Raw genomic sequence first — 19,373 nt, forward strand, 5'->3', positions numbered from 1 at the left:
CTTTTGGTCTTGTTTATGGTTTCCTTTGCTGTGCAAAAGCTTTTAAGTTTCATTAGGTCCCATTTGTTTATTTTTGTTTTTATTCCATTTCTGTAGGAGGAGGGTCAAAAAGGATCTTGCTGTGATTTATGTCATAGAGTGTTCTGCCTTTGTTTTCCTCTGAGTTTTATAGTGTCTGGCCTTTAATCCATTTTGAGTTTATTTTTTTGAGACACAAATAATTTAATTGTAAGTGAAGGGAATGGAGAATTGCATGAAGTGGTGAAAGGATTTTGAGCTTAGGTTGCCTAGTTTTGTGAAAGTTTTTTTTTCCCCTCCCTAGAGTTGTTAAATCACCATGGAGGAGAAATTGCTTTGTTTAAATAGTTTTTCTGTTTAAAGAATCAAAGTGTCACAACAAACTCCTTGTAGGATAGAGTAAATTGTGTTGTAAGGGGGAATTACTCAAAGAAAAGTATCAACATTACATCAGCTTCCAGCAGTCCTGCAGGCAAGCAAAGTCAGCCTAGCAGCTTCCTGCACCTCCCAAACTGAGGCAGAAACCCTTTAAAAACCAAAGCTCTTGGGCTTCCCTGGTGGCGCAGTGGTTGAGAGTCTGCCTGCTGATGCAGGAGACGCGGGTTCGTACCCTGGTCCGGGAGGATCCAACATGCCACGGAGCGGCTGGGCCCGTGAGCCATGGCCGCTGAGCCTGCACGTCCGGAGCCTGCGGAGCAGGAGCTCCTGCTCCCTGCACCAGAAAGCCTCTCTTCTCCATCTCCCTTCCACATTATACTTTACACACAGTATAAAAGAAGGGCTGTTTGTGCTCAATGCTTTATAGAATTTATAGTGAAACATTTATTTCAAATTTTGCTGATAGCCGCATCCAATTCCCCGTAATGAGACATGGGGATTGGAACCTGACAGGTGAGATGCCAAACTTCAGATTGCCCCTCTCCCATGAACTAGCCTTTGTTACTGGGTTTACTTCTCTTACAGCTTTTTACTTTAGGATGAGTTTTTTTTTTTTTTCCCAGTGATGCCTTAGTTTTTCATAAAAACACATTCCTGGTGGGTCTATCTAACAGTCTGGCAGACACGCTCAGACATACATGAATACTGTAGGGGACATAGTGGAGACCTGAGCTAGGACAGCTTCCTTCCTTTACCCTTTTCCTCCCTTCCTTCCTTCCCTCCTTCTCTCCTACTCCCTTTTCTCTCTTTTTACACACACACACAATATTCATTTGCTAGACTATATGCCAGGCACTGTTCTAAGTACTTCTTACAGCTTTTTACCTTTGGATGAGTTTTTTTTTTTTTTTCCCAGTGATGCCTTAGTTTTTCATAAAAACACATTCCTGGTGGGTCTATCTAACAGTCTGGCAGACACGCTCAGACATACATGAATACTGTAGGGGACATAGTGGAGACCTGAGCTAGGACAGCTTCCTTCCTTTACCCTTTTCCTCCCTTCCTTCCTTCCCTCCTTCTCTCCTACTCCCTTTTCTCTCTTTTTACACACACACACAATATTCATTTGCTAGACTATATGCCAGGCACTGTTCTAAGTACTTCATATAGAGCAGTGACAGATCCGACAATGTCCCACTCTCCTGGACATTCTACAGAGTGGCAAGTACCACAAACAAGAAACAGAACAGGGTGTTGTGACCTACAGTGACTAGGGGACACTTTACATAAGGTTATTAGGGAAGGCCATTCTGATGAGGTAAACATTCAGCTGAGAGCTGAATGACAAGAAAGACTCAACCTGGTACTTAAGCATTCCATTCAGAGAAAACGGCAGTACTTATACCTTTATTTACATTATATGTTATACTCTGCCTTAGAGAGAGAGCATCCCTTGCCCCTAAAGATGTACGAAGTGGGATTTTACACTGAACCCACCCCTGGTTGACTTGTTCCACTCGCCCAGGTATCATGTTAGGGTCTGTCTTGATGTTGGGGTCACCCACATGAGTGACCCTGTCTCACAGGGCCCTCAGCTGGAGGGATCCTCCGTAGATCCCTCTCGGGGTACAGTCATATTCCCAACTCACCACACACTCCAATGCGGCCTCTGGGCATATGGTTTTCAGGGTTTCTAACCTCATTCCACAGGGAGGGGAGCTTCAGGGAAAGCCCAGCCCAAGTGCAGGATCACAGTGAGGAGAAGGCAGTGGAAGCCCGCATCTTCCTTATTCTCAGGGAATTCCAGGTTCCACATAGTTAAGCCCTAGAAGATGAAGAGTAGGGATTTCTCCAGTCACCGTGGGGCATTTCTGATAGAGCAGGAGCATAAAACCTGGATTCCTCAAGATGGCTAAGGGGGACTTCCCTGGTGGCGCAGTGGTTGAGAATCTGCCTGCCAATGCAGAGGACACAGGTTCGAGCCCTGGTCTGGGAGGATCCCACATGCCGCGGAGCAACTAGGCCCGTGAGCCACAACTACTGAGCCTGCGCGTCTGGAGCCTGTGCTCCGCAACGGGAGAGGCTGCGATAGTGAGAGGCCTGTGCACCACGATGAAGAGTTGCCCCCGCTCGCTGCAACTAGAGAAAGCCCTCGCACAGAAACGAAGACCCAACACAGCCAAAATAAACAAACAAACAAACAAAAAAAAGATGGCTAAGGGACTCAGGAGGCTCTCGCATGCCTAAGGGGGTCAGGTTCTCCCTTTCAGCTCCTCAGAGGGAAGGGACATTGGTCACCACAGGCTGGGCCTCCTCAGGCAGCCTCTGGTTTTACCTGGCTTCCGGGGCCCTCTCTGCTGGGGCTCCGCCATCCAGCCTCACTGTCCTTCACCACAGGCTCCCCCAGCAAACACAGGCCTCCCATTGTCTCCTGAGCCAGGCCTGGGTCAGAGACGACTATTTGCCTTTTGGGTTCTTCCCAGGCTTATTCCGCCATATTGTCTTTGCTCATCATCCTTTCCTCATGAAGCCTCCTTTAATTTCTCCTCCATCTCTTCGCCGTATCACATCCAGTCAATTCTTCAAGGCCCACCTCAAGACCCACCTCCTCTGGGGGGCCCTACCCAGTTGCTATTGCTCCCATTAATCTCTCCTTTGCTGAATGCCTACAAGCATTCCAATTCTTCCTCTCCCTCCCTCCCCACTTCCTCTCCCTTCTCTTACTTCCCTCCCTCTCCCCTCTCCCTTTCTTCCTTCTCCTCCTTCCTTCTAAATAAGAATTAGCTTATTTATCCCAACCCTTTTTTGGGAAAAAACCCTAAATTTTGAATATATAACAAAATATTTATAAGGTATATGAGGGATAGAAAATATGAACAATAATACCAAGACATGTGTGCACCACACCCTCACCCCCACCAGTCCAAGAATGAGATATTACCATTTTCCTACAATAGACGGTAATGCTCCTGCCAGATCCCATCCGCTGTATCCCCCACCCAACCCCCCATGCCAACAGGTGACCACTATCCTGAATGTTGTGTCTATCACTCTCCCTTACTCTTCTTTATAGTTTTACCACTTTGGATCCTTCAACAGTGAATTCTTTAGTTCTGCATGCGTTTGAATTTTATACTAGTAAAAATATACTATATTTATTCTTCTGTGTCTTGCTTTTTTGACTCAGCATTATGTTTGTGGATAGTCTTCCATGTTGGTACATGTTGGTGTACGCCGTTGAGTTCATTTTCACTGCTGTATAGGGTGCTCTACTGTCTGTTATCTATTTATTTATCCATTCTATCGTTCTTCCACATTTGGATTGTCTCTTTTCTTAATATGAGAAATACTTCTACACACTTTCTTGTAGATGTCTCCTGATGCACCATGTGCAGTAGTTTTTCTAGGGTATTTACAAAGTAGAAGAAATGCTGGTTCTAAGTGGTTGTTGTAGGTTATAGTCTCACCAGTGGTGGGTGAGAGTTCCTGTTGCTTTCCATCCTCGATGACTTTGGTTTGTCATATCTTAATTTTTGCCAATCTGGGGGCAAAATCTTGGAGGTTTTAATTAGAATTTCTCTGATTTCTAATGAAGCTAAACATCTTTTCCTATGTTTATTGCTAATTTAGATTTCCTCCTTTGTTAAGAGGCTGTCTGAATCTTTTGCCCATTTAAAAAGTTGAGTTAGGGTGTTTTTCTTTACCTTTTTGGATACTGAATAGTTCATATATACTCAGTAGGTAGTCCTTTATTGGTTATATATTTTATAAATATCACCTCCTAGTTTGTGGCTTTCTTTCTCTGTTTTTGGTTTCTTTCTTTGAACATAAATTCTTAATTTTAATCTATATTTATTTATGTTTGGCTGCACTGTACAGCATGCAGGATCTTAGTTCCCTGACCAGGGATCGAACCCATGCCCCCTGCAGTGGAAGCACAGAGTCTCAACCACTGGACCGCCAGGGAAGTCCCCTTAATCCATATTAAATCCAAAATCATAATCATCTGATTTTCTCTCTTAATCTATAACATGCGGAATTAAATTAATGGCTCTTTCTAATGTCAAACCAACTTTGCTTTCCTGGCATAAATCCAATTTAGTTATAGTATATCTTCATGGTTATTGTTTCCTAGTATTTAGCTTAGAATTTTTGCATTTATGTAATTTTCATTTTATATTGTTCTTGCAAGATTTTGGTATAAAAGTTATGCTAGCTTCTGAAAGATTTGGCGTTAGACTGAAATTATAGTTCCTTAAATGTTTGGCAGAAGTCACCAGTGAAATCGCCAGTGAAGTCATTTGGGTCCTGTTAGTTGTTTTTGTTTTAATCAGATTTGGGAAGTTATTTATGTTTAAGACTATGTCCATTTCATTCTTTTTCAAGTTTATTGGCATAAAGTTGTACATGGTATCAATCTTATTATCTTTTAAAGGTCTGTGGCATATATAGTATGTCCCACCTTTTCCTTTTTTGCCATTGTTCTTTATTCTATCACTCTTTTAATTAGTCTCACCAGAGTTCTGTTGATTTTATAAATCTTTTCAAAGAACCAACATTTGGCTTTGTTGATCATCTTTTCTTAATCCAGCTGTCTGTTGGTGGACACTTGGGTTGCTTCTAGAGCGTTATTGTATACAATGCTGCTGTGAACATTGGGGTGCATGTATCTTTCGAATTAGTGTTTTTTTTAGTGTTTTGAGAAATCTCCATACTGTTTTCTCCAGTGGCTGCACCAATTTACTTTCCTACCAACAATGCACAAGGGGTCCCTTTTCTCCACATCCTCACCAACATTTGTTATTTGTGGTCTTTTTTTTTTTTTTTTTTTGGTGGTACGCGGGCCTCTCACTGTTGTGGCCTCTCCCGTTGCGGAGCGCAGGCACCAGATGCACAGGCTCAGCAGCCATGGCTCATGGGCCCAGCCACTCCATAGCATGTGGGATCCTCCTGGACAGGGCACAAATCCATGTCCCCTGCGTCGGCAGGCGGACTCCCAACCACTGCGCCACCAGGGAAGCCCTATTTGTGGTCTTTTTGATGATAACCATGATCAGTGTTTATCTAACTTTTCTGTCTTCTGAAATCCTTTTCCCTTTGCTGTGTTGGGATTCTGTATAACAGAGAAGAGCTCTAACACAAATTCAGCAAGCAAAAGGAGCAGAGAGAAAGACTGCAAATATATGACTATTTCTGTTGTTGTTTCTCTGCCATAGTTAAATATAGGTAAGCCTGGTGCGAGGGCTTCTCATTGTGGTGGCTTCTCTTGTGGAGCACGGGCTCTAGGTGTGAGGGTTTCAGTAATTGTGGCACACAGGCTCAGTAGTTGTGGCTTGCAGGCTCTAGAGAGCAGGCTCAGTAGTTGTGGCACACAGGCTTAGCTGCTACACAGCATGTGGGATCCTCCCGGATGAGGGCTTGAACCACGTCCCCTGCATTGGCAGGTGGATTCTTAACCACTGCGCCACCAGGGAAGCCCTGACTCAATTGTTATATTTCCAGGAATTTTAAACATGGTCATTGCATAAATATACAATTAAATAAATTACATTAAAAATAAAGATAATAACTACTCAAAACTCATCACCACCTCCATTTTACTATTATCTCTGAGGTTATATGTCTATTGTATCTGAATGGTGGAGATACATACATGCTACTGCACATCTCATGCTTTCAGTGATGTCAGATTGGAGCTGGAAATTGGCCTTGTTTGCACTATTTACAAAAGTTGGCAAGTGCTGTGAATCAAGGCTCTCCCCACCCTGCAAACCAGTAGTTGAACATTTATCACCATATCACTGTCTAAGAGGCAAATGGATAAATGAGTCTGGGCTCAGGAGACAAATATGGACTGGAGATAGTGTTGGGGGAGGCATCAGAATACAGATGTGGGGCTGCTTCATGGGCTGATGACAAGGCTTCACACTCAGAAGATCCTCATGCTTAGTTTATTGTTCTGTGGCCACCATCTTGAAATTCGTAATTTTTGAACAAGAGGCCACATGTTTTTATTTTGTTCTGGGCTGGTATGGGTATGGACGGTAGGGAGGTTTAGGTGGTCTGGGGGTGGCTTGATTTACTGCCTTTCATCCCTCAAAACAGGTTTTCTGTCCTATTCACCTACTTGTTAGCACATCCCCACAGATATTTTCCCCATCCATTCCCTCAACCTGTGTATTCTTCACAACAAGCTCACAAAATTTCCTTCTTCTATTTTCCCTCTGTATTGGTCTCTCCTCTTTAGTCTTCTTTTGAAAACTGTAAACTTTGAAGGCATTGATGTATTAAGTAACTTTAATAATAACACTTCTGCCCCAGATTACAATGTCCCATACATTCACCTCTCAGATTGGTATGACATGGTGGTTAAGGTGGTCCTGGAATCACAGAAAACTGGGTTTGAATTTTCCCACACGACCTGAGGTGAATTTCTTCTGTTTCTCTATGCCTCAGTTTCCTCATCTGAGGAGACAGTATTTACCTCTGAAGGCTGTGACCATTAAATTAGATAATCTAATTAAATTAGATAATCTAAAGTGCTTAACATAATGCACATGGTAAGTGTTCAATTAATGGTAGTTATTAACTACCATTATGGTAGTTAACTACCATAATGGTAGTTTTTATTAACATTATTTTTATTCATAGATGAAGAATTAGGAACAGCGGTAATGAAATTTGCACATGACACATAGTAGGGACGTCTTAGGAGGAACAAAGGGAACACTGGGAGAGATGAGCTGGAAGATTTCAACTTTTTAAAGAGAATTTTCCTGCTTCCATAATAAGTGTCCCAGAGTAGCTTGGACAAAGCACCTCTTCACTGAAGTTCTCAAAGCTCCTCTCCCCCAGCTTACCGTACACCGATCCAATCTATACAAACAGCATGGATGTGGGCTCTTGGGCACCGAGAGCCACTTAGCCTTCTTGAGGCAACCTTTTCTCGGCATAAAGCTACGCATATGGTAGGCACTTCAAAATATTAGATTTTTATTATCTCTTGGGGGATATACCGCTGTATCCCCCAACTTCTAACACAGCGCCTGGCACCCAGTAGGCGTCCATTTATAGAGTGACTGCATGATAATAACTCCCAGGCTTCCCCTTCTTCCCCGGAAAACACTCACTTCTCGAGTCTCTGCCGGAGGCTGCAGGCAAAGCCCGAGGGATCCAGGAGCGCGCCAGGCCTAGTTCATTGATTCCGCTCCCTGCGCGTGGCTGCAGTTGCTATGGAAACGTCGAGAAATAACTCCGTTCCCCCCGCCGCCCCGGGTGAGGGAGGCCGGCAGAGGCAACGGCAGCTAGAGGAACAGCGGGAGCGACGCGCGGCCGCCGCCGAGTTCACCGCGGCGCCCCTGCCCGATCCCCGCCCCGCCCGGCCCGGCCCGAGCCGCCCCTCCCCGCACTGGGCCTCGGGTGTCGGTAGGTACTGCGGCCGCGGGCGCCTCCCGAGACCCCACCCACTACCCCCCGCCTTGGGACTCGATTGCCTGCCTCTCCCCTGTGTGTTCAAACGATGCCCATGGGAGCTTCGCCGCGGGGCGCTGCAGGTCATCTGGGGAGGGGGGAGGGGTCTGGTAAACTCTCTCAATGCACTTTAGGCATTTATTTCTCGGCAAAGAAAAATCTGGGCAATTCCAGCCTGAACCCTAGTTACTTTGGGAACAAACAGAAGATTGAGAGGGGAGAGAGCCAGGCGAGGAAAGAAGTTTCATCACAATTATAATTTTATAATTCGTGTGTGTGTGTGTGTGTTCCCACCTCCCTCCCGGGCGCACGAAGTTTGCCTGTTTCAAGCCCCCCGCGCGGCTCCTGTGCAGAGGTAGTTACACCTCGATTCTGCCGGTAGCGAGCGAAACAGGTGTCGTGCGCGCACCGCGATTGCTGATTGGCTGTGCAGACTCTGGTGAAATACTTGAACGTGTCCTGCAGCTGCAGGGTCTTCGCGGGGTGAACGCCGGGCATACGCAGTTGCTTCGCCTTTACCCGTGAGCTTGTCTGTTGCCCGTTCGTTTCAGGACGCGACCCCGCGCCGCGTGTGCCGTGAGGCCGGCTGGGGCAGCGGAGGTGCCTCCCCGCTGAGAAGCGAGCCGGAGCGGCGTCCCGTGGGGAAGATGAGCGGCACCGGCGCCAGGTCCAGCCACCTGTCTCAGCCGGTCGTGAAGAGCGTGCTGGTGTACCGCAACGGGGACCCCTTCTTCGCGGGGCGCCGCTTCGTCTTCCACGAGAAGAAGGTGTCGAGCTTCGACGTCTTCCTCAAGGAGGTGACGGGAGGCGTTCAGGCGCCCTTTGGGGCCGTCAGGAACATCTACACCCCGCGGACCGGGCACCGCATCCGGAAGCTAGACCAGATCCAGACCGGGGGCAACTACGTGGCTGGGGGCCAGGAAGCCTTCAAGAAACTCAAGTGAGTCCTTCTATCCCCACCGCCCGTCATTTCAGAGGGTTCTAAGGTGGAATGGAATAACCCCCGCCTCACCCCACACCTCGGTGCGCTCAGGGGCTGTGACTGTGCGGGTTGATGCCACTCAAGGCTCCCGCTGCGGCTGGGGTCAGAGGTTGAAAGTGTGATTGGAAAAGAAAGTTCACGTACGGAGCAGTACGAACAGACTTTAAAAGTGTGTATAAGGAGCGGGAATCAAAAAAGAAAAGTATTCCGTGACTAGCTATTTGGCAAGCGTTAACACAAAAGTCATGTTAGATATTTGGCATTTTCTGTTCTGCTTTTTCTCTTTCCACTTTTGCTTGGAACCTATCATTTTATTTCATTTTAATTTTTGTTGGAGTATAGTTGATTTACAATGTTGGAGCCTATCATTTGAGTTTAAAAAAAGACTTCTTAAAAATCACTTGGAAGTATTGTCACCCGTGAAGAAAAGTGCTTTCAACCTTTCAGTTGCAAGTAGAAATGACCACACCCCACTTTGTGACCCTCCTCCCACCTCCTGCACGTTTATGTTATTTCCTTAATGCTTGGAAAAGTTTACGGGCTTATTGTATTTGTCTACATGTCTGTCACCAGGTACTTGATGGTTAAACCTTCAAGGACAGAGGTCGTTAGTGGTGCTTATCCCCAGTTCCTGTCCTGGCAGGGCGCTCACTTATTGTGGGCGTTCAGTGAATCAGCAAACTGTGCTTAGGTCTCTGAAGGGAACAAAGACAGGACTCCTTGTGTTTTGGAGTTCACAATCTAACAGGAGACAGACTACATGCACACCAATAATTTTAATGCAATGTACAAAAGAATGAGTGCAATTAGGAAGATAGTTAAAGTTATATGGGAGTTGAGAAAAATTATTCCTCGTGGGGGTGGGTACTGTAGGACAGGTAGAATTTAATATTCCATAGGTTTTTTTTTTTATAGCTTTACTGAGATATATTTCACATAACATAAACCACAGTGGTTTTTAGTATATTCATAGAGTTTTGCCGCCATCACCACAAACTAATATTAGAACATTTCCATCACTCCAAAAAGAAACCCTGTACCTTCCCAGTTTCCCCTTCTCCCCATGCTCTAGTAACCACTAATCAGTAATGGTTAGTTTCTCTGTCTCTATGGATTTGTCTATTCTGGACATTTTATATACAGGCATACCTCAGAGATATTGCAAGTTCTGATCCAGACCACTGCAATGAAGTGAATATTGCAATAAGCAAGTCACAGGAGGTTTTTGGTTTCCCAGTGTATATAAAAGTTATGTTTACACTATGCTGTAGTCTATTATGTGTGCAATAATAACATTATGTCTAAAAAAAAGTACATGCCTTATTTAAAAAATACTTTATTGCTAAAAAATGCTAATCATCCTTTGAGCCCTTAGCAAGTCATAGTAGTAACATCAAAGATCACTGATCACAGATTACCATAACAAATGTAATATAATGAACAAGTGTGAAATATTGCAAGAATTACCAAAATGTGACACAGAGACATGAAGTGAGCAAATGCTGTTGGAAAAAATGGCGCTGATAGATTTGCTCCTTGCAGGGTGGCCACAAACCTGATTCAGTTTGTAAAAAAATGCGATATCTGTTAAGTGCAATAAAATGAGGTATGCCTGTAAAAGGAACCATACAATATATCACCTTTTGTGTTTCTGTCTTCTTTCACTTAGCATAATGTTTTCAAGGCTTATCATGTTATAGTATATATCAGTACTTCATTCTTTTTTTGTTGAATAATATTCCATGATATGGCTATACCACGTTGTGTTTTTCTGTTAATCAGTTGATGGATATTTGGATTGCTTCACTTTTGGCTAATATGAGTAATGCTTCTATGAACATTTTCATTTCTCTTTGGGTATATACAAGTTTTCATTATTTGGGTATGTATAAGTTTTCATTTCTCTTTGGGTATATACCTAGGAGTGGAATTGCTGGATTGTATGGTAAGTCTGTATTCCATAGGTTTTTTTCCCCCCATAGTTTTTAATATAATATTTTAATTAAAATTCAGCTTGGGCCTCAGGATGGGAAAAAAACCCCTTTACCATAAAATCTATGCTTGTGAGTTCTGATTGTGTAGAACTATTTTCCCAAGTATCACTAAAGTTATCTAATATCATCCTAGCTTGTGTAAGTTTGTTTAAATTGAGTTCTAGGTGTTTGCTTTTTTGTTATGCCAGATGTTCTTTTTATGGGAGGTGAGGGATACATTTGGATTTAGTTTCCCTTCCCTGAAACCTCCTTTAGTATACTTTGTCTAACTTCCTTAGAAAAGAGCCAAATGAAACTCTACTTCAAAATAACTTAAAACTTAAAGCTAAGAGCCAGGAGACGTGTGTTCGAGCTGTTTATTAACTCTGCATCCTTGTGCAATTCACTTGACACAGCTAGTCAGTTTCCTAATGCAGAAAAGGAACATAACCATTCCTACCTCACAGTCTTGTTGTAGAAAGTAAATGGTATGGATGTGAATGTGTTTTGTAAACAACGAAGTGTTACAAATGCAAAGCATCTCTGTGTCCAGTTCCTTTCATCATATACTTAGTTAATTTTTTAAATTAAATAATTTTCATATGAAGCAATTTCATGGGAATGTAAATCTGCAATTCCGGACTCACTTTAATAATTTGTATTCTCTTTTGTTTATTTAGTGCTACCAACTCAAAAGATAAAAACAGGTACAGTTCCAAACCAAACAGAAAGTGCACTTCAAATCACTCTTTATATATATATATATACATATATATGTATATGTATATATATATGTATACGTATATATATATTATATGTATATATATATATATATATATATAAATAAAGGAGATTTGCATGGTTATTTTTGCTTTTAACGCACACACAAAAACCCTGAGTTTGTTATAACAGTGTCCATGGTTAATTTTCCATGCTGACAGATGAATATTTATTTGTGTTAAAGTGGTAGTATCTATGGTTATAATGTTAGAAGCCAAGAAGATTTAAATGCTGAATATATTCGAAGCTTTGCAGTTTTAAGTTTACAAAGCAAATGAAGAAACTGGCAGAACAAAAGAAAGCCCAAAAGATATTGAGGGTAATTCATGCCATGTAGACCCTAATTGATGTTGGGGAAGATGGCAATGGTGGAAAAATATTTTTCAAATGAAAATGATCAACTTTGTTCTTGCATATCTTTTATTCATGTTTCTTCTAATGTTTTTGAAACGGTGATTAAACTTCAGGTAGCTATTAAACCTTTGTTTTATAGCAGAGCAGTCTAGAGGTTGTTATTTTCCCCAGAGTTTTCCTTATGCATTTTGGGACATTGACTCTACTACATGTGGATCTGAAATCACTTTCCTGCACATGACAATTAGAATGTTTTATTGTTATGTCAGAAATCAGTCCCTGAAGATTTCCGAAAGACCCGTTTTAATGTTAAGCAGAGGGAGAATTTTCACTGTCTTGTATAATATTGTTTATGTAAGAGAAATACATGATAATTTCCAGAGGTATGGATTAAGTAAAGCGTTCTATCCAAAGAACAACAAAATAAAACATAGCCAAAATTAATCCTAATATGAACTTTTTTGGCAACTCAGCAATTATGGTAGTTGAGGTAGAGAATGTATCTATCTTTCTATCTATGGTTATAAATTAAATCCTAGATTTATATTTATATTTAATGTTAAAACATTTTTTTAGCACCTTCTATGTAATGAAGCACAGTGGAATGAGATCACAGTGATGGACAGATAGCTTGAAGTGAACAAAGGTATAAAGTTTTTAGGTTGTGCTTATGCTATAGCTAAAGAATGATCACTAGTTAATATATGTAGCAAATAGTAATGGAAGAATAGGGGTCTCCAGAGGTTAACTAGTTTACCCATCTGTATTTTAGCCGAACCAGTGCCTAAACCATCCATCCCACATGGCTCAGCATTTCTGGATCATTAAAGTGCTCTCCTAGGAAAAAAGATTTCCCAGCTTTTCAGTTGTTACTCTAAGGCATGGGATCAGTACTACTTTCTTTGGCCTAAAGTCTGTGATTAATAGAACTAACTGTTAAGCAGCTTTATACACAAACCACTCTTTATATCAAAATTGATATAAAAATAAGAAATACCATATATATAGTAAGAAGCTGACCATTGTGGGGAAAAATGTTCCCCAATGGAAGTATGTATTTCTAAGACTTCAATTTCATTGAAGTTTAGCATGGACATGTGTCAGCCCTGAAAGCAGTTCCTGTTATAATGGCTTTTAATTAGTAGCTATTGATTTTTGCTTTAGGCTTAAGTATTTCCTATGGCCAGCTTTACTTTTTAATAATTTTTAAAAAGACAATTTACATAGCTGATTCAAAAGTAATAAAAGAAGCCCTTATTGTTTTTTTTCCCCCCCAGTTACTTGGACATAGGAGAAATCAAGAAAAGACCAATGGAAGTTGTGAATACAGAGGTAATGCAAATAATAGTAACAATGCTGCTTTGTGTTTCTTATGGTATGTCTTAGAGATTTGGATGACATTCTAATCAAGATAAATTGTCTAATGTATATTAACAGGACATTAGATGTTTTAAGGCAAAGATAACCCTTTCTGTGGATCATTATCAGAAACAAACAGACCGAGTAGGTGTCCTCAGATGTGTAGGACTAGACACAACATGCTCTTATTCTCCCATTTTCTGTCTGCGTGTTCTCTGGTTGAAACCCATAGGGATTTTCCCTGTCAAGTGAGAAGAGATTCTGAGCACCGTGATACCGACCTTTGCCAAAACTACATCCCCTGTCCTGACTTGCTTCTGACAGTCCAATGTCTGAAATGGCCAGGATCACTCTGACTGGCCCTGAGGCTTTCAAAGGAGCCTATTAAGACTTCCTGTGATATCAGGAAAACACCTCCATTTTAACTTGCATTAAAGTACCACCACTTGAGCGTGGTCACCAGAAGCTTGCATAAAGACTGTCAATGAGTCTTGTGACATAGATATTCATTCCACTATGTTCCACATAGCATCTGGATCCCTAGTGGAATCATCTCTAGTGGGTATTCTATAGGATGTATTCCTTAGTTTATGGATGAAAAAATAGATTAAAAACAGAATTAAGGCAATAGCCTTAAACGTCCCAGTGAGACAGGGAAAATGATAGTTAAACCCAGATTGGGATTCTGTTCACCAGCCAGACTTGCCCTCCTCCCATTTGGACCCCACAGAGTCAAGTGCTCCCAGTGGGTGTGTCCTGCAGTGAAGAAATGACTAACAGGAAAAGGAGTTTTTCCTCATTTGTAGTGCAGAGCCCCAGGGAGACTCCTCGGCTCTGGCCATTTCCTCACATGCTGGGTTTATGCCCCAACAGGACCAAATTGGTCTCTCTAGGAAAAAAAAAAAAAACCACTACGTAAGAAAAAATTTTAATTGTGCAGTATTTTTAATAACGCGAGGTTAAATTCATCATTCAAATAATTTGTGGGGAAACGTGATAATCCCAGACATTATTTAAAATAATATTGTTTGTATTTTTGATTTTCAATGTATGAAAAGTTGATTATTTATGAAAGTGATAAGATTTATAGCTTAACGTAGACAAAAATATAAATTTTTCAGGTGGTGCTTATGTTACAGGTAAAGAATGACTGCAAGTTAATATCTGTAGCAATTAGTAAGAAAAGACGTTAGTGTATTAGTTCTGGATATAATATTGTTTGAAGGACACACAATCGCTTGAAGTAAGCTATCAATACCTTGCTTGAAGTTAGTGACTGAAGCCGAATTTCTGCAGTAGGATTTGAAATGTGTGAATTCCCAAAAAAATTATGAGTGTATATTTACTCTGGATTCCAGTATCTTTGATGAAGACACTGGGTCTGGCAAATTGTAAGAGGTGTGCAAAAAATTTTTGGAATATACTTTAAAAAGAAAGATTTTCCTTAACAAAAGAAGCATTCACAAGGACTCTAGTGAATTTAATTTGCTAATTGTTCTTCCGCTTTGGAGCAGTAACTGTTGATTTCTCTTTACTTGGGGCCTGTGCACGGGCCACACAGACAAGGTTCTGATTTATGAATGCACGTCTTACATGTGACAAATCCACCCCTTATCTCCAACTAGAAGACAGCATCTCTCCCTCTTCTAGAACACCGTATCTCTCCCACTTCTTACTGGTGATTCCTGCCCCTTCTCATTTGCTCTAACTGCATGGGTCTTGCTGTAGCCTTTCATTTCTTCTCAGCCCTTCCCCTCGCAGTCTTCCAAAGGGGGTCATTTTGGGGATGCAGAGCAGGTGGGAAGAGGTGGTGAGAAGCTGTTCTGTTTGTCTGTGACCTTCAGCACTTTCCCTCACCCACCCAAGCCCCACTCTCCCACTTTTGTCCCCCTCAACCTTCCCTCCCGGCCGCGCCGCGGCATGCAGAATCTTAGTTCCCCAACCAGGCATCAAACCCGTGCCCCTTGCAGTGGAAGTGCGGAGTCCTAACTCCTGGACCAGGGAAGTCCCTTGCATTTCCAGTCTTGATCTTCAACACAGACACCCTCCTCCCCAAAGTCCACACCATGACCACACGCAAAGCCTGCTTTGAGCCAGGGGACCCCTGTTTTCATTGCCAGCAAGGGAGAGTTTTGGGTTCCGGGCATCCAAAATAGGAACTCTGAATGCATTTTCCCATAGAGACATCACTTTCACTGTTGGTTCTGCAGTCTTATTGATGCCGTTTTAGGTGGATCACAGCTCAGAAAGGCTTTTGTAGGCTGAGCTGAGAACCTCACTTTTGTGTGTGTGATTCTTACTGGGCAGAAATACCTCTCTCTTTTTCACAAGTGATTAACCATCAGACTTTCAGAATTCCACAAGTTTACGTTAGAGGACAATCTATGTTCAAAATTTGAGAACAAACTTGACAGACACTGGCCTTTCACAATATCATAGATTCTATTTTCTTGATCTAAGGTGGTGATTTCCTTTCAACGTTTGTGTCTGCTGAGAAAAGAGTGCGCACCTGGTCACATACTGTTATGACTGCTCTTCTTTGGAGGAAGATAACACATCTTTCCCTCAATCACAGGGAGGGAGTCACAGAAATAATTTTGAAGTGGGAACATAAATACATAGAATTGGAGAGCTTAGAGTTGTTTCAGAGAAGAAGTTTCAATGCAGTAGTAGCACAAACAATGTCTATTCAAAGGTGTTTCAATATGAAGAGTGAAGAGTTAGTAAAATTACCTATTCATCAAAACTGGGGACATTTCCCTCAAATCTGACGTATTTCATATGTTTAAGTTTTCAGTGTTGGGGTTACCTAATAAAAGTCACCGCATTGAGGTAGATGATTCCATTTTTCTAATTGCTTGAAGCATTTTCTGATTATTCGCAGTGCACGTTATAACAGAAGGACTTTTGCCGTTTGTTGGGGTTTTGTAGGACGTGTGGCGTTGGGTCCCACAGCCGTGGCTAGGTTTTCGCACGTGGTAGGAAACGCAGCCAGTGGGTGCTGGGGGTCAACAGCATTCCTTTCCTCCTCCCGGAGCACCCCCCGCCCAAGTCCATGATACAGTTTGCTTGTTCTTTAGACAGTTAACAGTTTAGACACAGTGGTATCCACTTGCTGACTGCAGGTCACATGAGAATGGGCATGTCATCTTGACGTTCCAGGTTCTGCTGTGGTTTCTGTCATTGCCCTTCTGTGCCATGAAACTCATCTTTGAAGAGACGCTGAAAGGACAGCTAGTCCTATTCTTCTTCTTCTTTGTAGCCATGTCATCAGGACAGACAAAGGCAGAACTCTAATGCACCTGTTCCACTAACCTGAAAGAAGTACGTGGTCTTATGTGGCCAACACTTTTTGCAGCAGGAGGAAGGGAGGGGGAAGCGGTGGAAAGACAGAAGAAAAAAGAGATGGGAGAAAGAAAAGCAAAATGGTGACTGTGGTTTGCACCTGCTCCAAAGTTGGGCTGCGCTGTGGGCTCTGAGCCCTTCCTTACCTTTCGACACCAGGTCTTGCTTTTAATAACATCCAGATAAAGAGACCTTCTAGGTCCCCCTTGGACTCCTGACTCTATTCCCCAGTCATTGTGTTGAGCTGTATTTTCATCTTTCTTCCCACTTTCCCTGCATCGGTGGTGGTTTTAATAAAGACAGTGTTCTCATCTTCTGACCTTGGTAGTTCATCTCCTTATTTTTGTCTTCCCAGTCCTCTCTCTGCTTCCTTTCCCCCCTCCTCTCTGCCCAGCTTCAGATCTCATTCTATGTTTCCATGTTCCAAGTCCACTCACCAGCTTCTTCCTTTCCTCTCTCAGGGAAGCCGTCTATGGAGCCCTCTGTCCTCACGCACTGGGAGCCTCTGATCCGCATGTGGGATACCTTTCCCCTTGCTTACCAGCCCGCATTGTGCTTTTACCCTTTCCCTTTAACTGAAGGAGGGTCTTCTTATTTTTCTGCTTTATCCACTTTGCTTTCACATGATTGAACACCCGTACTGTGCAGCATGGTAGGCAGGGAGCAGGGGAGCAAAATGAACAAGACATGTATAACCTCTCACCTCCAGGAATTTACAGTCTTGCTGAAAAGACAGATATACGAAAATCTCCAGTACTGCATAATAAGCGATTCAGTTTGGAAGGGGTTCAACTCCATTTATGTTGAGCTGTTTATTTCAAGTGCTTTTGACTTTATCAGGTGACAACAAAGCCATCGGTGAACTCTTCAAAGGGAAGCTTCCTTCTTCTTTGACCTAGAGTTGCAGATGTTGCTGCTTGGCTGATCAGCTCTTCCCTGTCTCATCCATGTAGTGAATCCTTTAGATTATGACATTCTTTAATACTTATTTAGAGAGCAAAATTTGTTTCACTGTCTAAGAGGCCTTGGATAGGGCCATTCTGGACAGAGGAGACAAGCAGACAGCTTGCAATTAGGATGCGCTGGGAGCTGTGAGTCGCCAGGTATAAAATGAGTACTTCCCCTTTCTTTTAGGAGTTTGGAGTCCAGGCGAGAAGACAGGGAAGTAAACCAACTATTATTATCCAGGGCACATGTGCTGGGCTAGAGGGATGCTTGGAGGACTGAAGAAGGGTAGATGGGATTAGGTTTATGGGTCAGTCAGTTTTGAAAAGATTTAAAATATAACAAAATTTTTGGAATATACTTTAAAAAGAAAGATTTTCCTTAACAAAAGAAGCATTCACAAGGACTCTAGTGAATTTAATTTGCTAATTGTTCTTCCGCTTTGGAGCAGTAACTGTTGATTTCTCTTTACTTGGGGCCTGTGCACGGGCCACACAGACAAGGTTCTGATTTATGAATGCACGTCTTACATGTGACAAATCCACCCCTTATCTCCAACTAGAAGACAGCATCTCTCCCTCTTCTAGAACACCGTATCTCTCCCACTTCTTACTGGTGATTCCTGCCCCTTCTCATTTGCTCTAACTGCATGGGTCTTGCTGTAGCCTTTCATTTCTTCTCAGCCCTTCCCCTCGCAGTCTTCCAAAGGGGGTCATTTTGGGGATGCAGAGCAGGTGGGAAGAGGTGGTGAGAAGCTGTTCTGTTTGTCTGTGACCTTCAGCACTTTCCCTCACCCACCCAAGCCCCACTCTCCCACTTTTGTCCCCCTCAACCTTCCCTCCCGGCCGCGCCGCGGCATGCAGAATCTTAGTTCCCCAACCAGGCATCAAACCCGTGCCCCTTGCAGTGGAAGTGCGGAGTCCTAACTCCTGGACCAGGGAAGTCCCTTGCATTTCCAGTCTTGATCTTCAACACAGACACCCTCCTCCCCAAAGTCCACACCATGACCACACGCAAAGCCTGCTTTGAGCCAGGGGACCCCTGTTTTCATTGCCAGCAAGGGAGAGTTTTGGGTTCCGGGCATCCAAAATAGGAACTCTGAATGCATTTTCCCATAGAGACATCACTTTCACTGTTGGTTCTGCAGTCTTATTGATGCCGTTTTAGGTGGATCACAGCTCAGAAAGGCTTTTGTAGGCTGAGCTGAGAACCTCACTTTTGTGTGTGTGATTCTTACTGGGCAGAAATACCTCTCTCTTTTTCACAAGTGATTAACCATCAGACTTTCAGAATTCCACAAGTTTACGTTAGAGGACAATCTATGTTCAAAATTTGAGAACAAACTTGACAGACACTGGCCTTTCACAATATCATAGATTCTATTTTCTTGATCTAAGGTGGTGATTTCCTTTCAACGTTTGTGTCTGCTGAGAAAAGAGTGCGCACCTGGTCACATACTGTTATGACTGCTCTTCTTTGGAGGAAGATAACACATCTTTCCCTCAATCACAGGGAGGGAGTCACAGAAATAATTTTGAAGTGGGAACATAAATACATAGAATTGGAGAGCTTAGAGTTGTTTCAGAGAAGAAGTTTCAATGCAGTAGTAGCACAAACAATGTCTATTCAAAGGTGTTTCAATATGAAGAGTTAGTAAAATTACCTATTCATCAAAACTGGGGACATTTCCCTCAAATCTGACGTATTTCATATGTTTAAGTTTTCAGTGTTGGGGTTACCTAATAAAAGTCACCGCATTGAGGTAGATG

The 19,373-nt window shown here is 42.6% G+C and overlaps 1 protein-coding gene across 1 annotated transcript in view; it reads left to right on the forward strand.

Annotated features, from left to right (window-relative positions):
- Window positions 1–8,513: 8,513 nt before the first annotated feature.
- DCDC2 (doublecortin domain containing 2) overlaps window positions 8,514–19,373 on the forward strand; it is a 167,505-nt gene continuing 156,645 nt past the window's right edge. Inside the window, exons 1-2 of the mRNA XM_024122015.1 lie at window positions 8,514–8,806; window positions 13,233–13,287. Coding sequence (XP_023977783.1) covers window positions 8,514–8,806; window positions 13,233–13,287 — 348 coding nt within the window. The remainder of the gene's footprint in view (window positions 8,807–13,232; window positions 13,288–19,373) is intronic.

Source organism: Physeter macrocephalus, chromosome 18, assembly GCF_002837175.3.
Source record: "Physeter macrocephalus isolate SW-GA chromosome 18, ASM283717v5, whole genome shotgun sequence".
NCBI classification, from domain to species: domain Eukaryota; kingdom Metazoa; phylum Chordata; class Mammalia; order Artiodactyla; family Physeteridae; genus Physeter; species Physeter macrocephalus.